General features: G+C 39.2%; 1 protein-coding gene across 1 annotated transcript; it reads left to right on the forward strand.

Annotated features, from left to right (window-relative positions):
- Positions 1-14,145, forward strand: eloa (elongin A). Its single transcript, XM_054606004.1, has 12 exons — positions 1-112; positions 3,631-3,687; positions 4,169-4,278; positions 4,902-5,506; positions 7,166-7,494; positions 7,984-8,095; positions 9,302-9,454; positions 10,157-10,254; positions 10,556-10,736; positions 10,902-11,031; positions 11,834-11,997; positions 12,107-14,145. The coding sequence occupies exons 1-12, from the start codon at positions 41-43 to the stop codon at positions 12,166-12,168; spliced, it is 2,073 nt and encodes a 690-aa protein (XP_054461979.1). The 5' UTR covers positions 1-40; the 3' UTR covers positions 12,169-14,145.
- Positions 14,146-14,362: the final 217 nt, after the last annotated feature.

Genomic DNA, 14,362 nt, shown 5'->3' on the forward strand with positions numbered 1-14,362 from the left:
GATGAAGTAGTTTCCGGGCGACAGGGTACCAGCAGTAAACATGGCGGAGGAACTGCTGGAAGCAGTGGATAGACTCCAGTCGCGGCTCCTGGAGAATCCGGAGCCTCGAAAGGTAACGACTGAACAGGTGGAGACGAAGACATTTGGTGTGTAGCACCGACCGTCTCCCGAAATGCGAGGGTTTGTCTCCCGTGGCCCGAAACGAAGCCGTGGTCGCGGCAGTTCTCCGAAAGTCGCAACGGTTTTTTAAATGGTGCATTTGAGGGCCGCTTTCAGGTTTCGTTTTCCTGACAATCAGTTCCGTTAAAGACCATTCAGCTGCTTTTTGTGGGGTTGGAAATACAAATTATTGTCGCTCTGAAACTACAGCCGTTCCCTGTAGTAATAGTTTAATATATAAATTAATAGTTCAGTTGTTGATAAGGAAAATCAAGTTGTGGCAACTTGTGACAACTTGTGACAACTGTAAAGTAAATATACGACAGAGGAATGTAACCTTGACAGCCCACTAATCACCAAGTATTAATAGTTGGGCTGAAATAATACATTTCATCATGTTGTTTATACATTGAAGCCAAGTTGGTTATTTTTTAAGTAATCACAAATGTCCAGCGCAAGTTTCTAGAGGTTGAAATGTAATAAACACTATCAACTCTGCCAGGTAATACACTGACTTGTTTTGGCACTAATATTTGGATTTTTAAAAAAATATTAATTTAAATACATTCATCAACAGAAGCAGCTATGATTTGGACATCCTCTTTCCCCTAAAAATACAAATGGGACATAACAGTCTTTCCATTAATATCCAACATTCACCATCTACTCGTGTGCTCATCTTCCAAATGTTCTTTTAAAAAAATGAAGTTCTGAATAACACAAACAACAAGGCAGCACAGCTGTGGCATTAAACACTCAAACCTGTGATCACAATTAGAATATTATTTTTAATAATGTTTAAAAGGATATAAATAAGGAATAAATATCGGTTCTTTTGCAGTTTTAGGGCTGTAATTTAGGGCATTTTTATTTAGATTTGTGATCTTTTTCAACTATGAGAAGATGTGTATATGAGTAAACTTTATAGTTTTTTCCTTTTATTAATAATCCATATTTCCTATAGATTTTGTTTTAAATGCATTCTTCCATTTGCTTCCAATATAGCTTAGAGTGACCACCACAAGAAAATACAATTTGGTGTGTGTGCTTAAAACTTACTGTCTAATTCCCCCGATATATATTTGTCTAACTTTGAGTAATATAGTATACTGTACAATTGAAGTTCTTAAGTGTCATGATACTTTGGAGGGACCCATATCAAGATAAACTTTGTTCAAGCTTGGATGTGATTCATTCTTGCTCACTTTAGAATCCCAGCATGTCCGACAGCATGCGAAGGCACCATGAGAGACGTCACGATCATTAAGGGGTTTTAACTAGTTAAAACGTACTACATTGACGCTACGTTTGAGCTTATATTAACCCCAGTCAGACTAGTTTAATAACCGCTCATAGACACTCTATATCTGTCATTAAAATAATAACATTAACCACAACGTAATTTCTCTTTTGCGACACTCGGGGCCAGAGCAGCCGTTAGCCATCAAGCTAACTAACGCTAGTGCGGAAAGTGATGACAGTGAACGTTACACCGACTCCAGGCCTGCAATGTTAAAATCATTTGATCTAATTCAGGTCATGCAGCAGCTGCACACCACTGCATTGGGATCTGCTTTTACAATGTTGAAATTAAATCGGATACATTGTAGTTAACAATGTCCGACCCTTCTTTGTTTACTTTCCCTGCTCAAATGGAAGCTCCCAAAACAAAGCAGTCATGCCCCGTGTGATGGGTTTGGTCAACGGAAGCTTTATTCCGGTGTCGAGAAGTAAATATTTAATCAAAAAACGGCGAAATCACAGCTGGGTGATCTTAATTTTGTTAACTACAGCCCGGCCCCGTTAGGCCACGTTATCATTCAGTCTCCATGGCGCAGGGCTGGTACATGCTGCTGTTTCCAGTGTTTATTAGACACTGCTGTTTAATTAAAATGAATTGTGAATTAAAAGGTCAAGAAGAGGTCCTCAACCACGAGGCATAAACCAGGTGTAATTTCTTTATGTCAGAGAGTTCATTCATAAGACAATCATGTGAACAAAGGCAGTCCATATGTGAGAACATGTTCATGTAAATCATCTTGAAGCGAGAACAGTGGTTGAAATTGAAACCTGTGAACAAACCAATCGTGCATGCCCACAGTAATGTGAGCAGATTTGTTTTCAGTAATGACACAGTGTGTCATGATACAGTTACAGGTATACAAAGTTCAGACACCTGCATCCCATCTTAATTATTTTTATGGAGATGATGATTATTTATTTAATCTAATCAAATTTTTCCTAATCACAAACACTGCTGGTTCACCTTTCCTGCTGTCTCCAAATATTAGAAGATGATAGAGATCTAATCCTCTCTTACTTTTATTTTCACACCACAATATTGATATATTTATATTATAGTAGCTCGTTATTTAATTGACTTAAGAGTGCAGTACAAACATATGAAGTAACAAACAATATTTTTATATACTATACAATTCAGTCAACACATTTGATATTATATTTAAAGTATGTTTTCTATTGACATTGACACACAAATTAATGCTTGCTGGCTTTTTCCGTCTCCTGCTCTAGTTTAGCAGATGGAGACGGCTCTATCGCCATGGTGATGGCTCAGTTGTTGTCATGTGACCCTTGGCATTGAACTTCTACTGTGTGATAACAGGTGGTCGTCCATGTCAACTAAGCCAACTCCATCCTCCGAGGAAGACCATGAGATGTAGCCATAAACTCTTGAAAAACGATTCTTTAAGATTAAGATTTAAGACTTTTTTCAGTGTTTATTGATACAATAACCAGAGCCCAGTGTCTTTTTTTTGACTAATCAAGTTAATGAAATAATAAACAAATCAAAGTATTTCATATGAATTCCCAAATAATTTAAAAATAAAATATAGTACTGGCAGTAAAGCAGTCCTGCTCATTGATTCCTAATATTACCTTTAGTGAAATAATACACACAGTTTATATTGTCCAACTCATTATAATCACCATAATGATAATAAAGATTTATTCACTGTCAATCAATGCTAATACTAAAGGAATATAGGCACTGTAATCGTCCTTACTGTTTACAAAGATACCAGATTTGAATGCGTTGATACCTAAAATAATTAGTCAAGTTAATATACAGGGTTCATATAGTCATGGAATGTGAAAATAACAATTTACAGTGTTTGGAAAAATTAATAAATCCAGACATTTTTTGGAAACGTTGTGGATATTTGCTTCACAAATACCTGCAATAATAGAGTATATGAGGTTCTGTTAAGATCCACTGAGAGAAATCTTTATTTGTTTAACCATTCTGAAATGTTCAGGCAAATCAGTTAGGTCACTTTACGTTACGTTGTTCCCTACGTTGGTGTAACTTCGGACTCTGACCTTTTATCCTTATTTTCCATGCACACTGTACACTGATGTTTTCAGAGGGGAAAAAATGTATTGTTACACTGAAAATGTGCTACCTTTAATACCAGAATCATCCTCAAATTTTATTTTGTTTTCCAGCTACTGAAGATTTTCAAAAGACTGGGGGAGCTTCCCATGACCGTGGACATACTGGTGGTAAGGATCGTCTTGCTTTCCAAACTAGAATGTCCGCCAATAAAACAGACAAGACCATTTCGGGGAAGAGCTCTTAAGCAAGCATTTAATAACTGACTATTCCAGTGAGAAACAAACTAAAACAGTGTTTGTAGTGTGCAGGAATTGGAATTTTGCTGGGAACTAAAATGCTTTGCTCCTCAGGCAGCATTTTCTTTCCCGTCAGATTGCGATTCGTGGAAATTATCAGCGCTGCCTCAACATGTTTCTGACCAAACTGATCACTCTAAAGCTGGCAAATAACAGCTGTAACAGTGAAAACACACACAGAATAAATGTAAGAGGATGTCAGACTATCGTAATATTGGTGTTCAAGGCTTAAAATATAAACTATAGAGATTTGCCTCTTGTTGTGTAGTTCAATAAGAAAATCCGGGCTTGGACGCTCTTAAGAAAAAGTGATCGCTGTCCCTGTTAAACTTTGTTTTGCTCTGTCTTGTAGGAAACTGGAGTGGGGAAGACTGTCAATTCTTTTAGGAAGCATCAGCTGGCTGGAGAGCTGGCAAAAGACCTTGTTGCTAAATGGAAGAAACTGGTTCCTCAGTCAGACAGGTAGGTTCAGCATACCTGAGCTTACACACAAACAGTAGTAAGGAGTGGAGAGGTCCCTGCTTTAGCTTTCATGTCCCTGTATGCATGCATGTTTCCTGTATGGTTCTAATCCTGCAAGTTTTTGGTTCAGAAATTCCCAACAAGACAGAGCTTTATTTGTCCCAGGTGAAATTGTCGTGCAGCAGTACAAAGCTGGAAAGAGTATCAATGGTGCAAGTATAAAAATACCAATAAACAGATCTAGAATACAAAATGAACACTTTGGCAAAATATAAACAAGTTAATGGTGAGTGTGATAAGGACACCATGTTTTGGTGTTGGGCGTGTCACATAAATCAGAGTGCTGACTAGTTATGCTGTTTAACATAAGTTCTGCTTGAATGGAAAAGTCATCCAGCTTTTGGGTCGTTTTACATTGTTTACTGTTCACTGTTTGGGTTAAATGGATTATTCTGAAGAACTTTCCTTTTCAAGCTGTTAATATGTTAACCTGAGAGGTGTATGAATGTTATTGGATCATTAATGTCCTAACACTTCATGTCATTTATTGCATGTTTTGCATGTAAAACTGAAATTTGAAAAGTGACTGGTGTTTTTCACCACTGCCTATCTCTCTACCTCAGACCCACCAACGTCAGAGAGGCGCCACGGTCACACACGCACTCGCGAGGCCCAGACGCAGGTGGTGGTGGAGGAGGAGGCAACAGGCGCACCCGGGAGCCCTCCCCTGAGGAAGAGCCCTCCTACATGGAGGAGGAAGAGGAGGAGGAGGCGGTAGAGAGAGGCTATCACACAAACTACTCGCCCTCGCCTCCTCAACACGAGCACTACAGCCCCCCACAGCGAGGAGGCTACCAGTCAGACGAGTACGAGAGCCCCGAGCCTGAACCAGAGCCCGAGCCTGAGCCTAGTCCTCCTCCTCTTCCTCCTCCTCCTCCTCTTCGCAAAGAGGTCCGCCTCGCCAAACCAAACAAAGAACCCAACAAAAACCACCACCACGGTTCCCACGGCGAAAGAAACAGGGACAGAGACGAGGAGCGCCGGCAACGCCATGCACAGACGAGTAGCGCTCGAGGAGGAGGAGGAGGAGTAGTAGAAGAAGAAGACGGTGAAGGGAAGAAACGCAGCACAGACAGAGATAGTCCAGTAACAAAGTCTGCAAAGCACAGCAGGAAGTCCACCACGCATGAGAGTAAAAGGGAGGAGAAGAAGAAAGGAGGAGACGAAGGTGAGTGTGTTTGCGTTTGATGGAAGAGGTTCACTGTGACACCAGAGATAGCTCTGTGACATCAAGACTTATCTTGCAAGTTGATACAAAAAATATATGTATGATACTGTCAGACAGCGTAGAATAAGATTATTATTATTATTATTATTATTGCTACTTAAGACGAAACAAAAAAAGGAAAATGGGTTAAGGCTTCATGAGTAGGGCTGCAAAAGTTTGAACGGTGAATGACTTTCATAAGTACAATATTGAGATCAGGACTGTTAAATAGGAAGAAAGATTTTATAAAACGATAATTAATACCATAGCCAACAACAGAGGATTTCATCCCAAGTAGATAAGGCACTTGCACATGTTTGGAAAGCAGAGATCAATCTATTATCAATGGCCACTTTTCACTTGGTTTTGGTGCTCGAGAGCAGGAATCATAGCATACAATACAATTGCATTTCATATATCTTTAAATCATTAAATCAGTTTCGTATCCATTGAATAAATATGAAAATGAGAGCAAGAGTTAAATGTAATGGAAAATAATTTCAACATTTTCCTTTAGCTGACTATAAAATACCAGGTGTATCTATCAGAGCTCCCCAAAACTGATAACACTGCCTTCTGAAATGGCTGTTATGCTAAGGATCATAGAAACAATCAAACGGTTGTTTGTGGGCGAGAGTCTGTTGGTTAAGTTGTGAAACATTGTTAACACCCTACCAAAGTCACCTCAAGGAACGTTGCTTTCTACCCAACTTGTTTTTAAATAGATGAATTTTGTAAATTCGTTAGCGTGTTTGGTTCTGTTGCTAAAGTTGACGTGCTAGCTAGCTTATTTTGTCTGCAAATGTTTAATGGTGATTCCACTGTGGATGGGTGTGTGTTTGGCCATTTGTTGAGAGAGCTGGATAATAATGGATGGGAAGCCAGGGTTCAAACAATCAACGGCGGTTCAAACAATCAATGGCAGCCCAAACCAACGGCTAAATACTGGCTAACTGTACTTTTTTACTTTGCTAGCATTGTTTTTACTTTGCTAGCATTGTTTTTACTTTACTGCATAATGCTGCATTGTTGAGGCAAAAATGGACCATAACATGACATGAAATGTTAAATGTTTGTAGGACATTGGGTTTGATTATCCTTGTTAAAGACTCCAATTAATATGACTAGTAAACGGGCAGAGTAAGTATGGTGGGACAAACTGATGCGAGTAAGTGGCAGCAATGTTTGGTCTAGATTTTGGTGGTAGATTTCGCAAAATTCAGGAAGCAATAGTAGATATGATTTTTTAGAAAAAAGGGATTTATCAGTGTCTGACATACTAGATCATCACTGAAAATGTCATGGAAAGGGATTTCTAGAAAAGAGTGGGAACCCTGATAATAGTAAACTTAATATCTTTGGGTTTGGAAATTTGAAGACGTCACTTTGGTCTCTTGGAGCTTGTGATGGGCTTTTTCCACAATTTTATCGACTAAACAATCAATTAATGGAGAAAATAATTGGCAGTTTAATTGTAAGTTTCAGCCCTAGTTTGACACTGCCAACCAGCTATTGGAAAGGTTTCTCCATCTTTCAGCTTCTAGTAGTTTTAAGTAATTTCGATGATTCCCATTGATCCACTGCATCATCTAACTTTACCACTTGCCTCTGTGCTACCAGGGCGACCGCGGGCGCTGAAGGACTCTCCGCCCAAGGAGGAGGAAGAGGACTTTGAGACTCCCACAATGTCCTTCGAGTCTTTCCTCACATATGACGCCCCAACACCCGTCAAGAAGAAGAAGAAGCAGCCGCCTTCGTCATCGTCCTCGTCGCACAGTCGACCGCCCCACTCCTCCTCCTCCACGTCGTCCTCCCACCGTTCACGCACCCCTCCGCCTGCCCCGTCCTCATCTTCCTCTTCATCCAAAGGGAGCAAGTCCAACGGCACCCAGAGTACCAAGAGGCCACATTCAGGCTCCAGTTCGGCGACAGCGGAGAAGCGCAAGCGGGTAAGAACAGCAGCAGAGATTTTTACATTTTCTTTAGATTTTTTCTGTCCAATACAAGTTGGGTGAGAGATCTTCTTCCGTTTAAAGACTTTATTACCGCCTGTATTTTCCTTCACAACGCAAACCCGGGCTTTTATCTTGTATAATTGTGTTTGTTTCCTGACAGCAGTAGTTTATTTCACCTTCAAGATAATTCAGAGAAGAAGTTTAGAGACTCGAGTATCACAAAAACTCTCTTTTTGGGGGTGCTTTATGAAATAATTTTTCACTGGAAACAGTCAATCTCTTCAGTAGCTTCTTAATAACCAACAGATATTTAAGAGTGTTATCAATGTTTTCATTTAACCGTCGGAAAGATAGAAATAAGCAAATTTCCCAAAAGCATTCTTTTGGGAAATTTTGACTGCTCCTCTATTGTATTAGAAACCTTTAGTTTGAAAAGCTGTTATCAGATCCTACCTGTCGATTTCAACATGATGTTGTTTGCAGGTGGTTGAGGTCGTTGCTTCTCTTCCTGAAATTCCTCTGCCAGCGATCCAACCCAATTACAGACCTCTGCCCTCCATCGACGTCACGCCGCTGTCCCCTCAGAGACGGAAAGGTAACGCCCCCCACCTAAAATAACGTATGTGTTGCTTATGAAACAGCATGATCCCATCAAAGGGACAGTCATCTTGCAAACACAATCCTCATTTTATGTATTTCTAATGTTTTATAGAGAAACAGTTTCACTCTCCTCACAGCGTTCTTGCAGACAATGCTTTAATCGTTTTACGAACTTCTGCAGTTATGACTAACTTGCATAAGTAACCGGGTTACAGTCGGCTTTCTCTAGTCACTTGATTTCTTAAATGTCATGAAAACAAGAAATCTGGTTTGTGTAATGGGGGATAGGGATTAGAGGAACCCAATAGTACCAGCTAAATTATGGCCGAAGAGGGTTGATAACAAGGTTTCTTAATCAGCTTTTTACAATTCCGTTTATGCAGGACAAAGAGGGTATTCCCAAATTCAAAATGATGCCATCGAAGTGCGACTGAAACTTAAACTAACAAAAAAACATCTAGAAGTCTAAGTATTTTTTTTATTTTTATTTTTTTTTATTTTACAGCTGAGCGATGGACTGTTTGTTAAATTCAGATACATTTGATTTGGGGAAGCTGAGTTTTCACTCTGACTCTGACTTTCTTCTTTTTAGATTTACTGCCAATGCAAACAATTAATAGGAAATGCAGGGTGTTTATCCATGCGTTAGTGAAGCTTTGTAAGGGGTGCCATCCTTCAATTACAGAAGGCCTTATCAACTAGATACGGACAAATCTGCATTCTTTGGTCGGCAGATCAGTTTTGATATTGCTGGAAAGAACAGTACAAACAGAGACTTACCCCCCAAATATAGGAAAAATCCCTTTAAATACAGATTAAATAGCAGCCAGACCTCGTATGTTTGTATGCAGATTAACTGTAACTAGGTTTATAAAGTGGATGTTAACGCTTTGGCTGTTGTTTTGAATGTTTAATTTCCTGCAAATTCACCATTTGGCCATTTCAGTGCTAAAAGTGACTTTGAACACATAACTGTAACTGTGTAGCTGTGAACCTCCGAGGCCTGGGGGCTTCTGTTCCACTCAAATACCAAAACTGTTTCTTCGACATGTTCGAACAAATGCATTTTGCATTTGTGTAAATTGTAATCTTCTTTCTCTTTCTTTCTTGTCAGTGTCACCGTATCTGTAAAAGGTCATCCTGCCCTGCTCCGTGTCACCCTGTCTGTCTGACTCACACACTCCCTTTCCTTTGCTTTCAGTTCCCGTCTGCAACGATGAGGAGGACTCTGGGTTCACAGGGAAGCGGTTCAACTCTAAGATGGTGGTCTATTCGGGATCAAAGACTGCTTACTTGCCCAAGATGATGACTCTGTACGAGCAGTGCATCCGTGTGCTGCAGAACAACATTGACTGTGAGTGGAGCGGGGGGCGATGTAGGGAAACATGCATGGGCTGGCAGGAGGGCGGCATGGAGATTTTAAGTGGTGGCAGAAATCAATATTTGCTAGGAAAAGTCCAACAAATATATTTTAACCCAAAAACAATACAGTAGTATGGCACATGAGTACATAATTGAATAGAAATACCAAAGGGTGGCATTAGAAATCAATAAATTATTTTATTTCCAACTCTTCCGACATATTCACTTAAATGTGGCCATAACAGATCATTAAATGAGGATAATGAACACATATTTTTTATAATGGTGTTTTAAAAAAAAAGAAAGAATCTAAATCAATTCGTGGAAGTTGACAGCCCTTCTTCCTGAATGCCCTTCAAGGCTTTTTTTAGAGGATGCAGCTGCCAACTTATGCCACGCCATAGATCCACCATTGGAGTTGAGCTGCTGTATATTATTTTAATGTTAATGAGCAACAAAAGCTACAGAATAAGCAATCAAATGTATTCTTGTTATGGTTTTATTATGCATTTAATACTACTATAGTAATAGAGGTGCCAGAGGGGTGGGCCAGAGGGGTGGTTCACCACAATACATGAAAGATAAACAGTCACATAAACAATTGTTTGAGAGTCAACATGTTCTTCTCCGCAAACACTTCCAACCCCACCCGCCCGTTATCTTAAGGTAGCTTAAACAAACTGTGCTCTTTCAGCCATCGCCGAGGTCGGAGGAGTGCCGTTCGAGATCCTGGAGCCGGTGCTGGAGCGGTGCACGCCGGAGCAGCTGTACCGCATCGAGCAGAGCAACCAGGTGACGCACGCATTTTATTCTCTCTGTACTTGTGAGGACCCTGATCAGCACAACACATTCCAGTGTTCTGTTCATCCACTGGTGGTTGAGACACAACGTGTTATAAGAGCAATCTTCTCTTAATAAAGTTACAAATCTAACTAGCCAGGTAAAACAAACATAAACCAACTTAATCAAAAATTACAATAATTCACCTCCCCAACTAAAATAAACAAGACGAGAAAAAAATATAGAATGACGAGCACAATATGTAGGGAGACTGATGGTACTCCTTGTTGATTTGGTTCCACTCTTATCTCAGTGGTTTACGGAGGAATCTGACGAGCTCTGGATGCGCCACTGTCAGCGGGACTTCAAACGCGAGACGCCTCAGGAGTACGAGTCGTGGAGGGAGATGTATCTGAGGCTGCACGATGAGCGCGAAGAGCGACTGAGGATGCTCACCCAGAACATCTCCTCCGCCCACGCCAACAAGCCAAAAGGTAGGAGAAGCATCGTGTCACTATTGTTTTCTTATTAATGAGCACAAAGAAGGTGACAATAAATGGACCTTTATTCCTGGAGAAATGGCACAGATTGAGGTTTGTGCATCGAGGCGTTTTGAGGGTTGTGAGTATTTAGTGAGAGCATTGCATTTGTCTCGGCAGGGCGCCAGGTCAAGATGGCGTTTGTGAATTCTGTCGCCAAGCCGCCACGCGACGTCCGCCGCCGACAGGAAAAGTTCGGCACCATCAGTGGTTCTTCGGCCAGCTCCACCGCAGCGGCAGCTCCCATCAAGTCAGTATCACATCCATCACATCAACATACTTAACATCTAGGCATTTAGGACTTGAGATACAATAAATATAGAAATTATAGATGACTTTACATGAAGTTTCATTTATCTATGGACAGGGTTTTTCCATGAGTGTATTTACAGTTCGTCAGGGGAGTTAATTAGTCTTATTGTCACAGTTATTCATGAGATATTTAGTGATTAAGATTTTTCAATCAGTGTTTAAAAAGTAAATTGTATATTTCTAATTTTATTCCAATTTCACGATAGGTATCCATCTACTGTTAATTAATGACACTTACACTCATTCTGGACAAAATAATGTGCATATTTAAATCCTTAAATACCATAATTTACAAAGACAGCATTTCTAACCCTTTTTTAAAACATTTTAATAATGTTATGCCTAATTATTTCGCCAGGCATTTAAAACAATAAAGTTTTCTTCAAAAGTATGTAGTGTTCAGTGAGTTGATCCATTGATTTGTTCATTTTCATTCATTTTTGATCATTTATGAATTGTTCATGTAATTTACACATAAAATAGTACAGATTCTCCCTTTGCAGCCTCTAACATGTGGGGATTTTCTGTTTTTCTACATTTGATAGACTAATTGATGTATCAGTTATTTGAGAAAAAAAATCAATAGGCAATCAATAAAGTTCATCTTTAGTTGCAGCCCTGATAGAAATTTGAAATAAAGTCCATCATTTATTTTCTGCACTTATTTAGGACTTTTTTCAGGCATTTTGCTTTAGATTTAGCACAATTACAGACTTTTTTTCTCTTTCTGTGTCCTTCAGAATAAGACCAGCTATGACAGACTACTCTGGTGAATCGAGTCGCTCCTCATCCTCCCAACTCGACCCTTCTCCCGGCTCGTCTCGCTCCTCAGCACCAGGTGGTGGTGGTGCAGGAGGAGGAGTTGGAGCAGGACCTGCCGCCCGGGACAAACCACAGGTCAAAAGTAAGTGTCTGTGAAAGGTCCGCAGTTTAGTAACATAAAGAGATCCACAATTATGTTTTGAGGTTATTTTTTATTTTATTTCACACAAACCATTTGTTCCCTTTTGCAGAAATCGCCCCCATGATGGCCAAAACTATCAAAGCTTTCAAGAACAGATTCTCCCGCCGATAGTGTGAATGAGACTGAATGTATTTTATGGATTCCAACTGTGTTTTTAATTTAAGTTTTTAGCTCAATTTTACTGGAGACCCCATCATCCCGGAACACACACACACACACACACACACACACACACACACACACACACACACACACATCATCTTTACCACCAAATGTACCATATGAACTTTTCAGTATTGGTGGAAAAATGGTTGATTTCTTTTAAACAAATTTTATTTAAGTGGTGGCATCTGTTTGGGAGGGGGGTCTTTGAATAAGTATTTAAATCATAAATGACAGTCAGGTGGTGTGACATCTGTGTTAAGAAAATTAACATTTTACAAGATGCAAGGACACACACCTGCAAAAACTCAGTCTGTTACTTTCTCCTGTTTTCTAGCAGACATTTTAAAAGGAAAAGCTCGACCCACTTTTTTTTGCTTTTTAACAGCATTCAAAAAGAAGACTGAAACCACCGACCAGTCTGTATGCTATCTTTAAAGCTGGACCCGGGAGAAGGTTAGCTTAGCTTAGCATAAAGACTATAAACAAGGGGAAACGGCTAGCCTGGATCTGTTCAAAGGGAACAAAATATGCCTTACAGAATCTCTAAAGCTCATTAACATGTTCTTGTTAGCTTAAACGAATTCTGGGGGTGTTATGGGCTAAGCTTTACACAGGAAACTACAAATTTTTTGAAAATATCAACCAACTAAGACACAACGTTTTAATCAGTGAGCTTAAGGTGTGCTGGTCGGTAAATTTTGCTACTATGCTAGCCGTTTCCAATTTTTATGCTTATGCTATGTTATGCTAAGTTAGCCAACTGCTGGCTGTAGCTTCATATTTTTATCCTACCGACATGAGAGTGGTAGCAATCTCAATACCTCTTCAACTAAAATATCGAACTTCCTCATCATGGTACAGGAAAATTACTGATTCAAAAAATTTTTTATTTAAAGAATAGTTGTTTGTCTCTTACTTACGAGCAACTTCAAACACTACATGAGGAAAACCGTTACACACTTTTTCCTTTTACCTTAATGGCTTGCATGGTGCACATCAGCCGAGACATCAACTTGCTGGTAAAATACTCTGCTTTTTAAAGAAAACAAACAAACACATGCATATCTAAACATGATTTTTTATGTGTAGGGCTGAAAATGATATCAGTGAACAACACACACACACACACACAAACACTTTGTAGACTTTTTTTAACCCTCCTGTGGCTTCAGATCATGTTTTTTCCTGCTGTTGAATGTGTGTGTCCGGTTTATATCTGCTTCACTGTGAGTGAATTCTGAAGAGAAGAAAAGGAATTAGGAAACACGACAATAAGGAAGCAAGTTAATAGGACGTCGGCAGTTTGAGTCTACAACAATGATGAGATGTATTTATTTTTAACACTGGGACCTGGAACCCTACAACATGGGCCCCAAACGAAGTAGATTACAAATTGTAATTTTATTAGATTTTAATAAATGTTATATGGTCATTTTTATTAAAATTGACTTTTTGCCCTTAAAGACTGTGTGAAGAAATCTTTTTTTGTGTGTCCGTGTTCTATCAAGCAACACAAACAAAACATTTGTGCTTTCTGTTGAACATGAGAAAGGAGCATCACTTTTTGTCAACATTTTCCCTCTGAATGACAGAAAGAATTCAAAAGGTCCACAGAGGAGGCTGTAAAGTAATATGGAAAAACTGTCCCTTGAGAATTTTCTGTTGCCATTAATAAAGAATTATTGGTACATTATTTACATTCAATGTTTTTTCTTTAATCATGTACTGTGGCATTTATTCTTTATTAAACCTACATTTTCATTTTTTTCCTTTGTTTCAAATATCTCTTCATTAACGTCCAGGATCTAAAAAGATACTAACCTTTTCAATGGGTGTGGTTTCCATATAAATGAATGTCATAATTCACATTTGATCAAGCAGATACTGTTGATTGGTAAAACCTAGCGGACTATTTGAAGATTGTGTAGCTTTATATTTATGGAAGTGAAAAGTAAGAATAAACTGTCAAATGTAAAAAAATATGTTTTATTTGTCTGTAATGTTACAATACATGCCCTTACACAGCAGCCATCTTGGCATGTCATAGCAGGGTAAACACAGGTATATCTGATAAAATTGATTATGGTCCAGTTGTTATTGCCATAGCAATCCTAGGGCTGGCCAACCCTTATAGAACAGG

The sequence above is a fragment of the Anoplopoma fimbria genome, chromosome 10 (genome assembly GCF_027596085.1).
Source record: "Anoplopoma fimbria isolate UVic2021 breed Golden Eagle Sablefish chromosome 10, Afim_UVic_2022, whole genome shotgun sequence".
Lineage (NCBI taxonomy): Eukaryota > Metazoa > Chordata > Actinopteri > Perciformes > Anoplopomatidae > Anoplopoma > Anoplopoma fimbria.

Excerpts from the sequence above, each read along its gene's own strand:
- eloa (XM_054606004.1), top strand. The coding sequence starts at position 41 with ATGGCGGAGGAACTGCTGGAAGCAGTGGATAGACTCCAGTCGCGGCTC. Across the intron at positions 4,279-4,901 it reads CTGGTTCCTCAGTCAGACAG|ACCCACCAACGTCAGAGAGG; the intron begins GTAGGTTCAGCA and ends TCTCTACCTCAG. Across the intron at positions 8,096-9,301 it reads GTCCCCTCAGAGACGGAAAG|TTCCCGTCTGCAACGATGAG; the intron begins GTAACGCCCCCC and ends CTTTGCTTTCAG.